Consider the following 19,875-nt stretch of genomic DNA (forward strand, 5'->3'; position numbering starts at 1 on the left):
ATGACTTTTGCCGTTTGGGTAGCTGGATTATAGATGACAGAGTTCATGGAGAGTAAGGTGAAGAGGTCTTTGTGGTTTTCAGAGTTTGGAGACCAGTAAATGCAGCATATAAATGCTACAAAGTGGGTCAAGGAAACCTTCGACCAGAGCAGGTCAAAAGCAGGGGATTCTAAATTTGGCATTCTCTGGCAGACAATATCAGAACATACAAAGGCACAGGTGCCACCATAGTTTCAAAATGAATCATGAAGAGTATAATCTGGGCATTGAAGGTGAACAGTAGTTGATGTAGCTGTAATTTAAGTTTCTGTTAAGAGGAGGAGGTCTGGCTTAGATGTCTGTAAGCTGTGATGAATGTTGCTTATGTTAGAATTTATGCCATGGATATTTTTGAAGTGGATGTGGAAATGAATTTTTTCTTCGTAGGGATCCTGTAAGTTTGGAATATTGTGTTTCATTTGAATTGTTTCAATGAATTGGTTATTGAGGGAGATTTATTGTTTGCAGTGTCATCATTGTTTGTCTGTCTGATTTTTCATTTTAGGTTTATTAGATGTTATTAGATGAGAGCATTGTTATTAGATGTCATGTTATTAGATGAGAGCAACCAGTCTAATTGCTGTTCTGTGGTCTTGACTGGTGAGGATTATCTAGTATTCTGGTGGGTAGATAGATAATTTAATGCTAACAACAAATACCTAAGCATTTCTTAAAGCCTGGTTACCGGAATGGGAAAAGGAAGGTCAGTTCAGTAGTGAATGCTAGTTTTTAAGGAAAGCAACTTGAGTGCAGAACTGCAGAAAATCAAATGCCAGTACAAGCAAAGTTGCGTCTTTGATCTTAGAGTGTGCTCCACTTTTGATCTCAACTTGGTTTTAGTTCAGCTTATAGCTTCTGACCATTCCAGTCATGCAAGCTATCTCTGGATTAGGCATTTGCCTGTTCCAGCTTCACTAGTCTTTCCATCTTGCAACTTGCCTTCCTTTCTCTTTTTCCTTTGATTTATGTTTATCTACGAGGTGGTATCAAAAAGTTGAGACTAACTCTGTTTACGAGAAATTACTTTATTTATCTACATTTACACAGTATCACCTTCAAAATAGTCCCCCTGCATATCAATACAGCACTCCCAGCATTCTTGCCACTTCTGGAATGTGACCTGGAAGTCTTCTTTTCGAAGCATGTCAAGCACCTTCTGCAATTCGTGCTGGATCTCCACAATGGTGTCAAAACAGTGACCTTTGAGCTGGATCTTCATCTTCGGGAAGAGGGCAAAGTCTGCAGGAGTCAAATCTGGTGAGTAGGGTGGGTGCAGAAGTGAGATCATGTTGTTTCTGGCGATAAACTCACATGTGAGGAGAGCTCGGTGACAGGGTGCATTGTCGTCATGGAGCATCCAGCTTTTCGCACGCCACAGATCTGGTCGCTTTCGCCGAATGTCCTCCCTCAGACACCTTAAAACCTGGCAGTAGAACTTGCTATTGACGGTCTGGTCCCCTGAGGACGAATTCTCGATGTACAATGCCGCAAATGTCGTAAAAGACGATGAGCATGCACTTGGTTGAGCTGTGAACCTGCCTCACCTTTTTCGGTCGTGGAGATGATGGGCTCTTCCACTGTGAAGACTGTTGCTTCGTCTCAGGGTTGTACCCATACACCCAAGTTTCGTCGGCGGTAATGATCCTCGACATGAAGGATGGGTCATCCACGGTACACTGACGGAGTTCTTGGCAGACTTCAACGCAGTGTTCCTTCTGCTCCTGGGTCAGCAACATGGCGCATGTTCAAATCACACGTGAGGATTGCCTGGACTGTTCTGTATGACTCACCGACAATGGCAGCAATGTTGTGGAGTGTTCTCCGATGATCCTCATGCACAAGTTGCCGAATGGTTTCGACATTTTTGGGGGTTGAGCTCACTGAAGGGCTTCCTGATCTCTCATCGTTTTCCAGTGATGTTTTTCCGCTCTTGAAGCATGTGTGCCACTCAAAACATCTCGAACAACTCGTTGCAGCATCGCCGTAAACTTGGCGAATCATGTCAAAAGTCTCTGTGGCATATTTGTCCAGTTTCATGCAGAATTTCACGTTTGCTCTTTGTTCTAACTTACTGTCCATGATGAAATCGCAGATGTTGTAACGCAGGTGGTCTTCTTTTGGTATTCATTATCTATCTATCCATCCTATATAAATGCTCCCTCCATTACTCTAATTCCTTGATGTTTTGATTTAAACTACAAATACCTAACTCCCTTCTAATGTCTACATTTTTCATATGATCTAATTTTGCGTGTCCTTCATTGTTCTTAAAAATCTTGTTTCAGCTCTATATTATACTTTGATACTTATTTCTAATAGTACATATTTCTGAACCAAATAACAGAGTGACTATTGCTTTATAAAATTTAAATTAGGTTTAATTTTTTTTTTATTCAGTGTCTTTGGTTTGCAGATGTTCTGAAATTATTTTTTTTCCCATCTATATTTTTGTCTATTAGATATATTAGTACGCAATCATAATAAATGTGTTAGATTACCAACAATATACCTGAAGAATGAAAAAAGGCTAAGTAATATCAATTTTTTAAGAGAATTAAAAGTTTATGTGAAAACTTCAGGGAAACTAGCTTATTAAATATGGCATACAAATAATATATTAAGATTTTAAATAAAAGACTTGCCAATATTCATCATCATCATCATACGTATCGAGGATTTAGGCCTAGCATGGCCTGTTCCGGCCTTAGAAGTCATCATTGAATCGTTTAAGAGGACGTCCTGGTTTTCTTTTTCCTAATGGCTTGTACTTTAAGGCTTGTTTTGGTAATCTTTCTGTTTTTATTCTTTGAACGTGTTCCATCCATTTATGTTTATATTTTTTAATTTTTTCTATTACTGGTTCTTGGTTTAATTCTTTCATAATATCTTCGTTTCTTTTGTGATCAAATAGGGTAAATTTTGCAGTTTTTCTCATAAACTTCATTTCTGCTGTTGTTAATCTTTATTTGTCTTTTTGTTTTATTGTCCAGATTTCGCTTCCATACATTAAGACCGGTAAGGCTAATGTATTGTATACTTTTAGCCTGGTTTGTTTTTGAACTAGGTTCGGTTTAAATATAGAGTTAATTACACCTGTTATTTTTAAATATTTTGCAATTTTTACGTTTATATCTTTTTCATACGTGATGATACATCCTAGGTAGTTAAATGAATTCACCTGTTATAAGATCTTGTTATCTATTATTATTTCAGTTCTTGCTGGATCTTGTCCTCTAAAGGCCATAGTTTTTGATTTTTCCGTTGATATTATCATACCATAATCTTTGGATATCTCATTTAGATCTAAAATAGCTTTCTGTAAGTTATCTTCAGAATTTGTAATTATTATTTGGTCGTCTTGCAAAGAGGAGAGTGTTTAAGTAACTGTAGGTGAAAGTTTAATTTCTTGATGTAAATTTTTACTCCATTTTATTATTATTTCATTTAAGTATATATTAAAAAGAGTTGCTGAGAGGGGACATCCCTGTCGGACCCCTTGGTTTATCTCTCTTGTATATGATAGCCGGAATTAGTCGGAACACTAAATTAGCTGTATACAAGACAGTGTTCAAACCAGTTTTAACTTATGGATCTGAGAGCTGGGTCAGAAGTAAAACACTTGACCAAAGACTAGAGACCACAGATATGAGAGTCCTGAGAAAGATTATAGGCGTGAACAGATGGCATCAATGGCAATATCATATTAAAAACGAGGGTATTAGGAAAGAACTTGACATTGTCAGCATCCAGGAATGCATTAGCAGAGCTAATCTCAGATGGTATGGTCACTTAAACAGAATGGGCGAGGAAAGATTAACAAAAGCAAAAGTGTTCTCTGCCAGGTTGGCAGCAAAACGACCCAGAGGAAGACCAAGATATAGGTGGATTGATACAGTACAAAGTGCCTTAGACGATAGAAATATAAGATCTGATAATGTTGGAGTCTTGACAAGTAACAGACTGATTTGGAGGAAAGTTGTAGATAGGAAATTAATAACGATGTAATTTTTTTCATGTAGTACTATCATATCCTGTACACCCCTTGAGGGTACATGGCAGGAATATGATGATGATGATGATGATGTATATGATAGCTCATGATTTAATCTTATTTGTATTTGATTATTTTCATATATACTTGCGATAGCTTTTAGGATATTATTTGGCATTTTTCTTTCTTTTAATATGTTAAATAATACGTTTCTTTTAATGTTGTAAAATGCTTTTTCAAAGTCAATAAATGCAATATGTGTTTCTAAATTATATTCTCTTCTTTTCTCTATTATTAATTTTAGGAAAAGGCTGGGTCTATACATGATCGTCCTTTTCTAAATCCATTCTGTACCTCTAGAATAAAGTTTTTGGAATATTTCATTAGTTCGTTATTTAAGATTCTGCTATATATTTTGTAACAGGAATTTAGTATACTGATACCGCTATAGTTTTTAGGGTCATCTCTATTACCTTTCTTAAAGATAGGAATAGGAATCACAATTGCTTTTCTCTATTCTATTGGGGAGGGATACCAGTTGAGTAAATTTTATTTAAAAATAATAAGAGTCTTTCTTTGAATCTTGTTTCTGCGTATTTATATAGTTCTGAACCTAGCTTATCTTCTCCAGGTGATTTTCCGTTTCTTGTTTCTTTCAGGCTGATTTCTAATTCTTCTTCAGTTATTTCCTTTTCATTAGTTGTTTGCCAGTTGTTTTTTTTTAAATATTTGTCTGTCCACAGTTCTGTGTAGTAATTTAGAAATTCTTCTAATTTCAATTCAGTGTTTAATTTTATGTTTTCTTTGGTATCTGCATTTAGGTGTTTCAAAATCTTATATACATTGGGTCTTATTTTATATAAATCATATTCTAAATTAGAAACAAATTTATTCCATGATTCTCTATGTCTTTTTCTGACTTCTCTTTTAGCTATGGCTCTTATTCTTTTATATTCTATTTCATCTTCTAATCTTTTACTACTTAACCATTTGTGATAGGCTTCTTTTTTCTTTTTGATTATTTCTTTGATTGTATCATTCCAGATCTTTAGTTTTTTTCTTTTATTGAATTTTTTGGTCTTTCCTAAGCTTTCATTTGCTGCTGCATTTAGTATCGTTTTTATATTAAGCCATTCTATTTCTATTTCTTCATTTTGTTTTATTTTATCTAGATATTGGTTAATTCTTTGTTCATATAGCCATTGTACATTTGTGTCATTCAATAGTCTAGTTTTATAAACAAATGTTTCAATTTTTCTTTCTGTTCTTGTTACTTGTAGCCATTTAGGTGGTAATCTTAATTTTATTTTAACAAGGAAGTGGTCATTGCTTATTTCATATCCTCTGTGAACTCTAACATCTAGTGAAAATTTTGATGTCTTTTCATTTAATATGAAGTAATCTAATATTGATTTCCATCCTCTTGCTGCCCAAGTATATTTATGTATATCTTTAAGAAGGAATTCATTATTTTTAGATTATTATAAACTACAAAGTCGATCAATTTTTTACCATTTCTGTTTAGAGTGTGTTCTCCACGTATTCCTATATTATTATTAATTTTCGTGTTTCCAATTCTTGCATTTAAGTCTCCTGCTAAAATTATGTAATCATTTTTATTTCTTTTATTATATATGTTTTGTAGCTGATTATAAAAATAATATTATCCTGTTCTCTTCCTTCTTCTGGGGGCATATAAACCAATTATTGTTAAATAGCCTCTATCTATTTTTATTTTAGCTTCTATTATTCTTTCATTCCATAATTTATAATATTTTAACTGTTTTGAAAGGGAGTTATGAATCCAAATCATGACTCCTGCTTGTGCTCTTTGGTCTCTGTCGACTCCACTGTATATCACATTAATATTTTCAGTTCTCATAGTTCCTTTTGATTTCTTTTTTGTTTCAGTGATTACTGCTATTTTAAAATTTCTTTCATTTAATAACTGGTCTAATTCTATTTCTTTATATGCTACTCCTCTTACATTCCAGTTTGCTATGTGTATTATATTTTGTCGTTTCCATTTTCGTTTTCCCTTTTCCATTCCAGGGTCGTTTCCCATAGATTCAATCCGATTATCTTTTTCTATCAGCTTACATGTAGGATTATGTTCTCCATGTCAGGGGACTAGCCTGACGATGGAATATTTCAGTGGTAGGGATGCTACCTTAAGGCTTCTGAACTAGCCTTCTTCCGAATTTAAACCCATAGGAGGAATAGGGTATATTGAAGGGGATAGGGTAGATTATAGAAGAAATATAGTAAGGTTTATAGAGAGGGCATAGTTGTAAGGCCAGAAATGAAAAGACCCCCATGGCCCTCGGGTACTCTAATAGCATAAAGGTCATAAAGTACGAAGAGTTGGCTGATAAGGCCTTATAAGAAAGATTAAAGTAAGTGGATCTTCCTCAAAGTAGAAGAAGGAGAGGATAGATCCAGCTAGGGGTCCATGGGAGTGCCGCTTCCCTTACAATCAAGATGATTGCCCCTTATGGCCCTGTTGGTCCACGAGTTCTTATTCAGTATATTCAGACCACCCCACCATATATATATATATATATATATATATATATATATATATACACACACACACGCACGCACATGTACACACACACACACACACACACACATGGTGGGCTCCCCTATCTGCCACCCAGAGGACGCACTCTCTAGGGGTTACAGGGTCCCCTGAGAGACTTGCCAATATTATTATTATTACATGACACCTACTCTACCTCTCCACCACTCAATTCACCAACTACAGCGAACCACAACTACACCAATGCACTCTACCACCCATCACCACAACCACTAGCATTTCCACAGACAATCATAAACATCCATACCCACGGCGGGATTCAAACCCGCAGCCTTTTGGCTGGAGAGAAGATACGCTAACCACTTGGCCAACTAGACTGGCAGTTTTTTTTATTAGAGGAACAGTCTGGATTTAAGAAAGGCTGAAATTATCACACGGATGATGTATAAATACATCATCCGTGTAATAAATAGTGTAAATACTAAAACAACAATCATACAAAACAAAAAGGAATTTAATTTACAGACTCACTTGGCATTTCTAGATCATAAAAAAGCCTTTGACTGACAAAACAGTTAACAGACAAAAATTATGCAACATAAAATAAAAACAAATCTATCCAAAATGGCTGTTAATTGCAATTAAGAGCATATATAACAATAAAACTGCAATACATAAATAATAATGAATACATCACAGAAGAAACAGAAAATAATCAGTTCTCTACACACACGCGCGACTTTGAAAAGTGGAAATCTATAGTAAATTCAGGAATAAATATCAATCTACATATAACAATAAACTCGTATGATCTGTTTTTGTATGATCTGTTTACCATTTACATCAATTGAGTAGTGAATACATATTAATTTCATTAATTTTTTTTTTTTAAACTGACATTCTAGGGTGAATATCCTACACAAACTAAATCAATAACTAAAAATCAAACTATAAAATAAATAAGAAAATTTCAATATTTAGGATGCAATCTAACATTTCATATGGATGATAAATTATGCTGTTTTCAAGCAATTTGTGGTAGTAGTATAATAAGACGAATAACAAAAGGAAAATACAATCAAAATTTCATAAACTCATGGCAATAACAACAATATTATATGGTTCAGAAAGTTGGTTAAAGAGAGAGTAATCTTGAATAATTTCAAATAATCATACAATAATTCTCTTCTGTTAATTTATTACCTAATTCTAACTTTTTGAATTTTTATATAAACTCCTCAAAAATAGCTTGTACTAAATGTAATGGATGTTCTTTTTTCATTATTCTCCATAATTTTTCTCTACATATTTTATCATAAACTTTTTCATAATATACAGAGTACACGAGTCTCTAAATTCTCTACATTTCTACAGATATAAACAAGTTATCATCAACAGAAAAAATATTTAATAGATGGATTAGTTGAAAGAGGAATCCCACATGATGCAGGTGAAATAAAGGAAAAATCCCATAATCTTCATGGGTCCAGACTTGTAGAAAAACTGGATTACCATATATTTGTAAAAATGATATCCTACAGTTTTGAATATTATATGAATTACTGAATGATATAATCACATAATCACAAGAAAGATATTTATTTAACCAAATATTTTAGTCTGGAATTTATATTCCAAACCAAAATATTTGGTTAAATAAATATCTTTCTTGTGATTACGTGATTATATTATTCAGTCTTATGTGACAAGTATCCTTGAAACAACAAATATGAATTACTACATGGAACTTTTTTCTTTTTTTTTTTTTGCAACAACATAAACTTCTATTTGTTCTTAAGTTGTAACATAAAGTATTTTCCTCATACCTCTCCTTGACCTATTAACAGGCAAAGTACTCAAACTGACACTGGCAACCCATTCCATTCATTCACAACACTCCAAGCAAAAAATATAGTCATCACATCCCTACTAACCATGCCTTTACTCAACTTCTAGGGATGATCTCTTGTTCTGCATCCTCTACACAAGTGCTGAAACATTTCCCTACTATACCACCCTTTAAGTAACTTAAATGTTTCTATCATATCGTCTCTTTTTCACCTGTCAACCAATTTCTGCAATCCACACACTCTCAATCTATCCTCATAGGGAACATTCCACAGACTACTCACCCTCTTGGTCACTAGTGTCTGAATCCTCTCCACCATTACTTCCCCCCAATATATGTATCATAAAATATGATACATATATTTATAACTTACACCGAGTATTAATTCCATTGTATTAATAACATCAATTTTACTTTTTAAAAAAAAATTCTTTATTTGTCTAGAAGAATAACAAAATTAATTTTAAATATCATTTGCTAATTAAAATTAGAAATGGTGTTGAATGTACTATACTATGTCTATGTAAACATTTTACAATATAAATTTGCAAATATATATTAATTTCCAGATTTTAAATTGTTTAATACTCACCAACAATGACAAGCGTAGGCCAACACTGTACATGCAATTCTTTCCAAAGTTGGGCTTCAGAATCATTTACTACAGGATGATTAATTCCATATCTTAATATTGCATCTGCAATATTTCTTAATGTCTTTTCATTTTCAAATTTTGCAGAATGAATCCCTATTACAACTAATTCTGATGAAAATTTCTGTTCAAGTAAAAAGAGATCTGGAAGGACATGCATGCAGTTTATACAGCAATATGTAAAAAAGTCTAGAACTAACAGTTTTCCTTTCAAATCTTGCTGCAATGACAATGGTCTTGAATTTAGCCATTCTAAATCTAGTAATAAAATCAGACAGAAGAACAGTTATGTTATTCAATATATCAGCTGCATAATTAAATTTAAATTTTTCAAATTTTTTCTAATTAAACTGATTTTGGTAGTTTGAATATTTAGAATGAATGAAATTTAAACTCCAGTATACCTAAAAGGTCCTGTAAGGAGGGAGGAATGCTGAAAATGTCTAACAGAGTTTTAGAATTCTCTCTTACAGTATCCCAGGAGAAAGATGCTTATTCATTCTCTAGGAATTCATTCTCTGTGAATCAGAGTGTCAGGAAAGCAGTAACTTTCTCTTTAATGACAGAAAAAATTATTCTTAATAATTTCAAATTTTGCTCTTTTTATTCTGAATAACCAACTTATTACCAATAAGTTGGTTATTCAGATCCCTTTGTAGCATGAATTTTTATGAAATTCATTATGTGGCCAATGATTTTGTCACCAATGTGAAACCACTATCTTGGAGGCCTAAAGCGGCATAAAAAATTAAGACTGTCTGGTTTCTAGAGTAGGGATCTAAGGTTTGTCTCTCTAACTCTTGGCCCAAACACAAAAATAATATGCTACAGGTATCCAACATTTCATAGATAAAAATGCAATTAAAAAAATAAAAAATATATATATACTATATATACATTTACACACACACAGCAGATGCTTGATCAATGTGGGGGTTAGGGGCATCGAACCCCTGGTTGTTTGAAAATCCATGCATAATTTATGACTCTCGAAAAACGTCAAAAACTACCAATAGCCTACTGTTGACCAGAAGCCTTATCAATAATATAAACAGTTGATTAACACATATTTTTATGTTATAAGTATTATGTACTATATTCTTACAATAAAGTAAGCTAGAGAAAACAAAATGTTATTAAGAAAATCATTTGCAGCACTGTATTTATTGATACCATAAATTTACTTCGTCTGTTTACAAGGTGAATCGTCTGTCTCTCAGTATCTATATCAATATTGTCGTATATGATACAAAACACTGTAGATGTTTTAGGTATTACTAAACAAGACATCAAAAATGAAGAGATAATGTGAAAAAGAAATTCATATTTATTTACAGCAGTGGTCTCCAAAGTGGGGTATGCGAGTCGATACATGGGGTTATGTCAAAAAAAAGTTTTAAATTGATAGGAAAAAAATTAAGTAATTAATTAAAGATAAAGAATATTACTTTCTTTCATCAATTAAACATATATCTAATATAGACAAAGACATTATAAAGATCCTGTAAACTTAAATTTGCGAGTAGCGCACATTGGGCGACTTTGCACACATAATCGTCCATGGCAAATCTGTCATGTTTTTTAAAACTAGGGAGTAAATCTCTTACTTCTTATCATTGCCATTGTTTGTAGAGCATCCTAGTGTTGACAAGGGAAACTAGAGAAGAAAAATTGCTTAGTTATCTGTTATCTACAGATGACACTACAGTTGTATTAATTATTTGACTATTAGTAGTAAGTTTAACGATTTTTTAGTATATATTGTTTCTGTGCAATTCCAACGCCATTTTGTGCTTACTTTTACGTTTACACTAGAAATAGTGAATTAATATTAATATTATAATAAAAAAGATTAGAGGCGTGAACAGATGGCATCAATGGCATGGCAATATCATATTAAAAATAAGGATATTAGGAAAGAACTTGACATTTTCAGCATCCAGGAATGCATTAGCAGAGCTAATCTCAGGTGGTATGGTCACTTAAATAGAATGGGAGAGGAAAGATTAGCAAAACAAGTGTTCTCTGCCAGGTTGGCAGGAAAACGACTCAGAGGAAGACCAAGATATAGGTGGATTGATACAGTACAAAGTGCCTTAGACGATAGAAATATAAGATCTGATAATGTTGGAGTCTTGACAAGTAACAGACTGATTTGGAGGAAAATTGTAGATAGGAAGTTAGTAATGATGTAATTTTTTCATGTAGTACTGTCATATCCTGTACACCCCTTGAGGGTACGTGGCAGGAATTTGATGATGATGATAAATTAATTGACATTAGATACAACACAACTTTGAAAAACGAATTTCAACAGAAATCATTTCACAATCGGTGGATGGGACTGAAGTCCGAGTATAGCAATTTAGTAAACACAGCAAATGACGCACTCCTACCGTTTGATTCTACTTATTTATGTGAGGTATCATTTTCTGCAATGACAGGTATTAAAACCAAATATCGAAATAAATTAAACTTGGAACCAGACCTTTGTATCACAGTACCAGAAGAAATCAAACCAGAATTTCAAGAAATTATGAAAGAAATGCAAGGCCATTGTTCACATTAAATATTGCAACAAATATGTTTGTAAGCTGTAAATAATAAAAATAATGTGTAAAAATATGTAGCTTTTTTAATTATTATATGATGATACAAGACATATTTCCTCTTTATAATACTTATTACAATAGATTTTTGCTCAATCAATTGGGGGTGCGCGCTGTTTATTTTTTCTGTCTTGGGGGTACGCGATCAAAAAAGTTTGGAAACTACTGATTTACAGGTATAACGATTCATGCATTAATAATGAAAAAGCAGCAATATGATTGCCTTATGGTAGGCTAGTGTAATTGATACGATTGCATCAGAGTAGCCTAGCCTATATAGCAGTGAATCGTTATAAAATTTTTATTTTATACTAATTTAATTAAATTAATACAACTATTTTATGTGAATTAATTAAACTAAACTAATTAAATTAAATAAGCAGTTAATTTTATGCAGTTATGATTTAATACTGCATCTTTATGTTTGTTTACATTTCTCTCAACTGCGAACTGCCTCATGTACCCAAGTATGGTCTGTAAGTGTTTGTGTGCGTAAGGTTTGATAAATTTTAACTTTTTTTATAATAGATTTGAGAAGGAAATGTATAGGCCAATTGGCCTAGCTTGCAAGAAATGAGTGATCATTATGGGCAACTTAATTATGGTAATATAGAATGGAATCAAGAGACTGAATCTGGGGGTAAAGAAAATGAATTTTTGAATAAATGGAATGTCAAATCTTCCACCAGTTGGTGAGAGTGACCACGAGGTGATCACTTGCAGGGTTCTAGAAACAGATGTCCTAGAATGAGTCATTCTAGGATATCTGTTAGAAAGGGATAAATGTGGAATTATAAGACTGGTAATTATGAAAAGCTCAGGAAACAGCTTGTGGTAATAAATTGGAAAGAGGAACTGGATGGAAAGGATATCAATGCTGCTTGGGCCCTACTCAAGAACTATTTGGTGGAGGCAATATCAGAATGTATTCCAAAGGTTAAGAGGGTAAATAGAGCATGTGTGAAATGGGTGCATCAAGAGATAAGGTATGCAATCTGGAAGACGGTATTATGGAAGAAGCACAAAATGAGTAGTTATAACAACCAGTTGCATGAGAAGTACAAAGAGGGGTGAGGAAGGTGACTCGCTTGATAAGGATAGCAAAAGTGCAATATGAGAAGCAGTTAGCTAAAGTTGCAAAAAAATCCTAAGGAGTTTTTTCAATATGTTACCAGTAGAAGAAAGAATGATTATGGTAGGATTGGATTGATTGGTGAAAATGGAGGAATGATAACTGCTGTAGAGGATATAGTTGAGATATTTAATGAGCAATTTATAAAGTACAGGTAACCCTCGTATAACGTGGTACTTATACAGTCATTGATATCTGTATAAGTACCACGTTTCGATATAAAGCAGTCTACAAATTGTAGCATTCCTTGTTCAACGTGGTTTCGATATAATGCGGTCTACAATTTCTAGTAACCCTTTATTTATTTGTTTTTCCATATTTTTCACCGCGGGATTAAAAATCAAATTTTATCTTCGTTAAATTTGTGTCTGCCTGTATCGTGCAAGTAGTTATAAGTATCAAATTCAGTTTTATTGCATCACTGAATAAGGTACTGTACAGAGGCTTTTGCAGTCTGTGTCATTCTCAACAAATAGTGCAATTAGAGACAGATGGAATAAAAATGGGGCTAAGTCATAAATCACGTCTCCCTCTCACAGAAACTATGCTGTATAGACTTAAGCAAAACCACATGTTGCACTGAAACACAGTATCTAACTAGAAACTATTGTCCAATTTTTCAATTATGAAATAAGTGTCTGTTTTATTGCATTTGAAATTCTCGATGTCATTATGACAGATTACCAAGGCTTACTTAAAATAAAAGACTACCAAGAATTGAAACATGCCATATAATGAATGTGTGAGTTCGCCTGCCACCTCAAACGCAAACAAGAAGCCAATAAAATTCAACCAAGGGTTGAAACGTTTGTGTGAGTTGAGCCAGTCAGTAATGAGAAGTTCCATCGGAACGATAAATGACACCCTGTTGTGAATGTGTTAAAACTAATAGTGAATGTTGTTATGACAGTTTCAGATGTTACGGAATTCAAATAAAGAGAATTAGCATTTCAACTCAACACTTGTTGGTTGCTTTTGTCTTTGGGTCGCGCGATCTTTTGTTAATACTGCACCAATCATATGCACGCCTTTATAGCTGCTGTCTTGTGTAAAACAAAATTCAGTTTGTATGTATTGTAACAATTAAAAAAAAAAACTTGAATAATTTATAAGAGTATAAAAGGATATCACATGTAAATCGTTGACATGCCAGCAAAATTCTCAGATGTGCCACCTCTGGCACGGGTGCCATAGGTTCGCCATCTAGGATTTACTGTATAAAGTGTTTATTGTTGAAAATTGTCTTCGTTTTCTGCCAGGAAAGCGCATTTAAAATCATAAGTGTGTTAATCTCAAGCTGAGCAGTTTATTTTCTGGTGAGTTACATACATATGAGAATATGAGAATTATACAAATGATATCCAAGAGATTTCAAGTGGTGACAACCTCTGGCCACTTAAAGAACATCTACGAAATGTTATTTCTGAAGACAGTGATGCCGATTAAAATATATGCTTTATTTTATTGTGTCTAAAACATTTATGCATTATGTGCAATGAAATTTATGTACAATTTGTAATTTTTATAATTTTATACTACGTATTTGTCTCGTTTATGTTTTCTTAGCTTACATGAATTACCTGAATTAAAGAAAAATATTGTTTTTGTTGGATATATCATTGTTGTTTATATAAATTAAAAAAAAAAAAAAAAATTTCAGAACCTAACCCTACTTTTTCTATGTGATCTAAGTCTCATATAACGAGCCATTTCTGTGGAACCTAACATCCGTATTATACGAGGGTTATCTGTATTTCATTCTTATGAATGTGACATCACGCAGAATTTGAAAGCAGTGGGAAAAAAGGAGGAGGAACTGTTAGTAAGTGAACAGGAGCTTTATCAGGAATTGAATACACTTGATGTAAATAAGGTTGTGGGACTTGATGCTATTTCACCACATTGTTTTGAGGGAATGTTCCAGAGAGTTAACAACAGCTTTTACATATCTTTTCAACATGAGTCTTTCAAGGGGATCAGTTCCAAAGGAGTGGAAAGAGGGTAAAATTGTTCCAATTCATAAGGGTGGTGATAAGAGTAGGGCTTTGAATTAGAGACCAGTCTGTGTCTGGAATTGTGGATAAGGTGTTAGAGAAGTTAGAACCAAGATTCAGAATTGGGTTGACAACAGAAAAATGTTCTTTGGCAGCCAGCATGGATTTACTAAAGGGAGATCGTACTTTAGTAATCTGCTTACTTTTAATAATCAAGTGACAAATGCATTGGATAAGGATGTTGCATATATAGTGGTATATTTGGATTTTGCAAAGGCATTTGATAAACTGCCACATGAAAGCTGGTAATTAAATTAGAATGGCTGGGGCTGAACAGTGGATTAGTTCACTGGATTGGAGATTGGCTGTCTGATAGGTATCAGTGAGTTGTCTATGAAGGAGAGACCTCCCAGATGAGGAAAGCTACTAGTGGTGTACCCCCAAGGGTCTATTTTGGGTTCATTACTGTTTAATTTGTATGTAAATGATATTGGAGAGGTCTGAACAGCAATATGCAGTTGTTTGCAAAGTTGGGAAGAGATATCAGGAGTAGAACAGATGCTGTGTCTTTGCAAGAGGATAGGGATACACTGGCTGAATGGGTAAATGAGTGGGGATATCAATTCAATGTTGCAAAGTGTAATGTTGCAAAGTGTTTTGAAATTTGGGAAGCAGAGATGGAATGTACACCTCTGTCCAAAAATAAACCAAATTCTGATAGAAAATAAACACAGGTCAATTATAATTCTTCAAATCATTTATTTCAATCAATATGCTCTCCCTCAGCTTCGATACAGTGTTTGGTATGGTCAATTAATTCGTTAAATGAGTTTTTTTATATCAGTTTTTGGGATATTATTGAGGGTCATGGTTACTGCCGCTTGAACATTTTCAATGGTGTCGTATCGCTTTCCTTTCACCAGCAAATAAAGTCAGGGGAAGAGAAAGAAGTCACAGGGTGCTAAATCAGGTGAACACAACTGATTGATCCAGTTGATCCAGCACACAAACTTGGTTTTTGCTCAAAAACTGTCTCACAATGTTCGAACGATGAGATGGTGCATTATCGTGCAAAAGTGACCAGCTGCCTACATCACGATATTCATGCCATACGCAACAAATTCTCGCTATCAACTGCTTCAAAACTTCGAGATAAAACTCACCATTAACCGTTTGGGCAGGCTGAACAAATTCTTTGTGGATAATACCTTTGGAATCATAGAAACAAATCAGCATTGTCTTTGCTTTTGACTTCTCCAAGCGACTTTTTTTGCCCGTCTCCACTCAGCACTTTGTTTAGGGCTCATACTCAAAACACCACGTTTCATCACCAGTAACAATTTCAAAGAAATTTGAGTCCTTACAAGCGGTTTTAATGAAGTCCTTGCAGTGTTCAATTCTATACATTTTTTGGTCGTCAGTCAACTTGTGGGGAACAAATCACAAATTCAATTTACGAAGACCCAAACCCTTGGTCAAAATGTTGTGCACAGTTGATTTTGGAATCCCCAATTCTTCTTCAATCGATCTCACGGATGATTTCGGGTTATCTTTGATGAAATCACACTTTTTAAATGTTAACTTCACTCAGTCCAGTTTTTGTGATACGGCTTCTCTTCGTCCTCAAGTATCTCACGAACCACTTCGGAATCGCTTAAACCAGTGGTCGGCAACCTTTTTAGTATGAAGGGTGCAATACTGAATACTGCATGGCATCTGCAGTATTGCGTCTGCAGTATGAAGGGCGCAATACCGCAGACGCCATGACGCTCGAGGGCGCCGCGTTGCCAACTCCTCCTGATTTAAATAATTAAATTTAAATTACAATTGGCATGAATGGTTTTGAAATGTCTTTCTATATTACTTTTTTTAGAAACAGCCACACTATCATTGCATAATACACAAATACACTTGCCATTCTGATTGATAAAACAAGGCGCTCGCATCTGATCTGACAGATACATGCTAACTGTTAACATGAATATTCTTTTCGTATTCATTTTTTTTTATGTTATTTTTATTCATTCATATGTGACAAAAATAAGTTGTAAAAGCAAGGTAAATAAAATAATGTTAAAATTTGAAATCTCATTTTTCTTCAAAACAACTAATCGTAGAATTTCTTAAAGAAAAAATGCCTATGTCATGAGTCCTCCATAATTTTCAAATTTTACATTGCGCTCTTCATATTAAAAAGGTTGCTGACCTCTGCAAGATGTGCAAGGTGTTTATGAAAAATACTAAGGAGAGAGGTCAGGAGCTTGCTCCACCTTTACTACGAGTGGCCCATAAGGCACTACTTATGCTTACATCAGCCAAAACTTTTAGTTACTATATATTCGGCACAAAAATCTTGTAGTTTCTATATTCGGCTATGAAATAATTTTGGATTCAATATTCACTTAATTTGTACCATCATGTATTATATTTGCAGTATTTTTTCTTTGTTTTCTTGCATTTTAGCACATACTAGTAATGAATGTATCTCTCAGATATACTGAAATCTACGCTGCAAAATTACTGCTGCGAGCTCCAAAGCAGTTTACAATAATTTCTCTGAGGGCGCACTAAAAATTCACTGCAGGTGCCATGGTGCCCGTGGGCACTGTGTTGCCGACCTCTGGCTTAAACCACTCGTAAACTTGAGTACAGGATAAGCATTCATCACCGTATGCTTTTTTGAAGCATTTGATGCATTTCAGTAAAACGTTTACCAAGTTTAACACAAAAGTCAATCGCAGCTCTGTTTGAAACTCATTTTCCGACCGTTCGTCAAAACACACTGTCACTCTTGGCACTATAACTCGGCTTCTAATGAAACAAATGTCATAAACAGTTGACACAACACTAATGAAGGTTGCTGCTTTTGACAACAAAAAGATACAACAGGTAGCAGCACTAATTCCTTCTATTTTCGAAAAGTTCAGTTTCTTTTTGGACAAAGAGTGCAGAGTACATAATTGGTGGAAATATCTTGGAAGATCTAGAGGAGATGAGAGATCTGGAAGTGAGTGTAGACAAGGACCTAAAATTTTGGGGACATGTTGCTAAAATTGTGAGGACAACACAATGGATAATGGGAATGATGCAGAGAGCACTGAATTATAGAAGTAAGGATATTATGGTTCCCTAGGCTTTGATCAGGCCACATATGGATTACTGTGTAAGATTTGGTGACCTGGTTTTCAAAAAGATGAAGATGTATTGGAAAAAGATTCAGAGACGATTGACTAAGGTGGTTTCTGGTCTCTGGAATGTTGAATATGAAGAAAAATTGACAAAATGCAATTTGCAGAAATTAGTAGATAGAAGGAGGAGAGGGGATATGATCGAGACATATAAGCTGTTAAGAAGTTCTTCTTTTCAGCCATTTTCTGTCCACTGCTGGACGAAGGCCTCTTCCAGTTCTTTCCATCTTTCTTTGTTCTTGGCAATGGGTGACTAATTTTCCCAAACAAAATTTGACAATTCATCACTCCACCTTCTTTTAGGACATCCTCAGCCTTGTTTCCCTTCCTTTGGAATCCAGTTTTAGTATGGTGATCTATCACTCATCATCTCTTCTGGATAGATGTCCAGCCCATTTCCATTTTAGTCGCTTATGGTGAAGAATGATGCCAGTGATATGAGTCTGGCTTCTTATCCAGGTGTTTCGATTCTCATCTTTTAATGTGATGCCTAGCATCAACCTCCCCATTTTTCATTGAGTTGTTGCTAGTTTATTTGCCAGTGCTTTTGTTAGCGACCAAATTTCACAACCATATGTGATGACCGGAAGTATACACTGGTTAAATGTCTTCCTTTTTAAACAGTGGGACATCGTTGTTTTCAAAAATGCTTTTCAGTTTTCTGAATGCACCCCAGGCAAATTAAACTCTCCTATTTATTTCCTTTTGGAGTCTGCAGTTTAGATCAATGAGATGCCCTAAGTATGTATATGAAGAGACTCTTTCCAAGAAATTGTTTTCTATTATTATGTTTTTTGGTGTCACAAAATGATTAAACATGATTTTAGTTTTTTCTCTGTTTATTTTTAGACTGACTTTTCTGCTTTCATGATATAGGTCTTCTATCATTATCTTTATATAGGACACTCCTTCCCCAGGAGTGTCCTAGGTTCGATTCCCGTCGACGGCGTGAAGAGCTTAAGGATCTTCCTCAGCTATAGCCAAGTTAGCCGGTCTTGGGCGTGGACAGCAGGGGTTTTTTCTCCAAGTTTATATGGGGTTTTCATCCCGCAAGCAAGCAAACCAGACCGTGAACACACACGGATACAGTCGTGAATATCACCCTTAGGAGATGCAGCAGAGGAGTAGAAAACTGGCTGCATTAATACGCCAGTAACCTCTCATTAGGAGGGGACTCAACAAGTCCTAGATGGATGAGAAGGATAGGATAGGATCATTATATTAAGGTCTTCTGGAGTGTTTGCAAAAATTATATCATCTGCATATCTTAGGTGTGTTAAGTTTCTGTAATTAATTTTTAACCAAGGTTTGTCCAGTTTATGTCATTAAATATTTCTTGAAGGACTGCTGTGAAGAGTTTGGGTGATACAGAGTCTCCACGTTGGACACCTTTTTCAATTGATATTTTATTGCTGCTCATGTGAAGTTGATTGTTGCTGTTGCAGTGTGATATATTTCCTTGAAGAGGTCCATATTCTCTAGGAACTCCATGATTCTGGAGTGCTTTGATTAGTGCATTAGTTTTGATGGAATCAAATGCTTTTTCATAATCAATAAAGGCTAAACAGAGAGGCAATTGGTTTTCTTCTGCTTTTTCTATTATTTGTTTTATTGCATGAATATGATCAATTATGTTACAGAATCCTGCTTGTTCCACTGGTTGAAATGAGTCTGGAAGAAGGGTTAACCTGTTTGTTATTACTTTTGTGAAAATTTTGTACAGATTAGAGAGAATACTAATTGGTCTATAGTTCTGTTCTTTACTTCTTCTTTGTCTCCTTTTTTTAAATAACAGTATCAGAGGTTATTACCAGATTAATGTCGGGGAGGTTTTGCACAGAATAGGTGAAGATAGGAAGAGAACAAGAGGTCATCCCTG

At 34.4% G+C, this 19,875-nt stretch overlaps 1 protein-coding gene across 8 annotated transcripts in view; it reads right to left on the reverse strand.

Annotated features, from left to right (window-relative positions):
- LOC150095188 (NHL repeat-containing protein 2) overlaps positions 1-19,875 on the reverse strand; it is a 239,799-nt gene that overhangs the window by 189,421 nt on the left and 30,503 nt on the right. For all 8 annotated transcript variants that reach the window (XM_090410046.1, XM_090410044.1, XM_090410041.1 and 5 more), the window contains exon 2: positions 9,014-9,331. In XM_090410046.1, the coding sequence (XP_090266172.1) occupies positions 9,014-9,331 (318 nt within the window). The remainder of the gene's footprint in view (positions 1-9,013; positions 9,332-19,875) is intronic.

The sequence above is a fragment of the Typopeltis vanoorti genome, chromosome 20 (genome assembly GCF_054136105.1).
Source record: "Typopeltis vanoorti isolate ZY-2024b chromosome 20, IOZ_Tvanoo_1.0, whole genome shotgun sequence".
NCBI classification, from domain to species: Eukaryota; Metazoa; Arthropoda; class Arachnida; order Uropygi; family Thelyphonidae; genus Typopeltis; species Typopeltis vanoorti.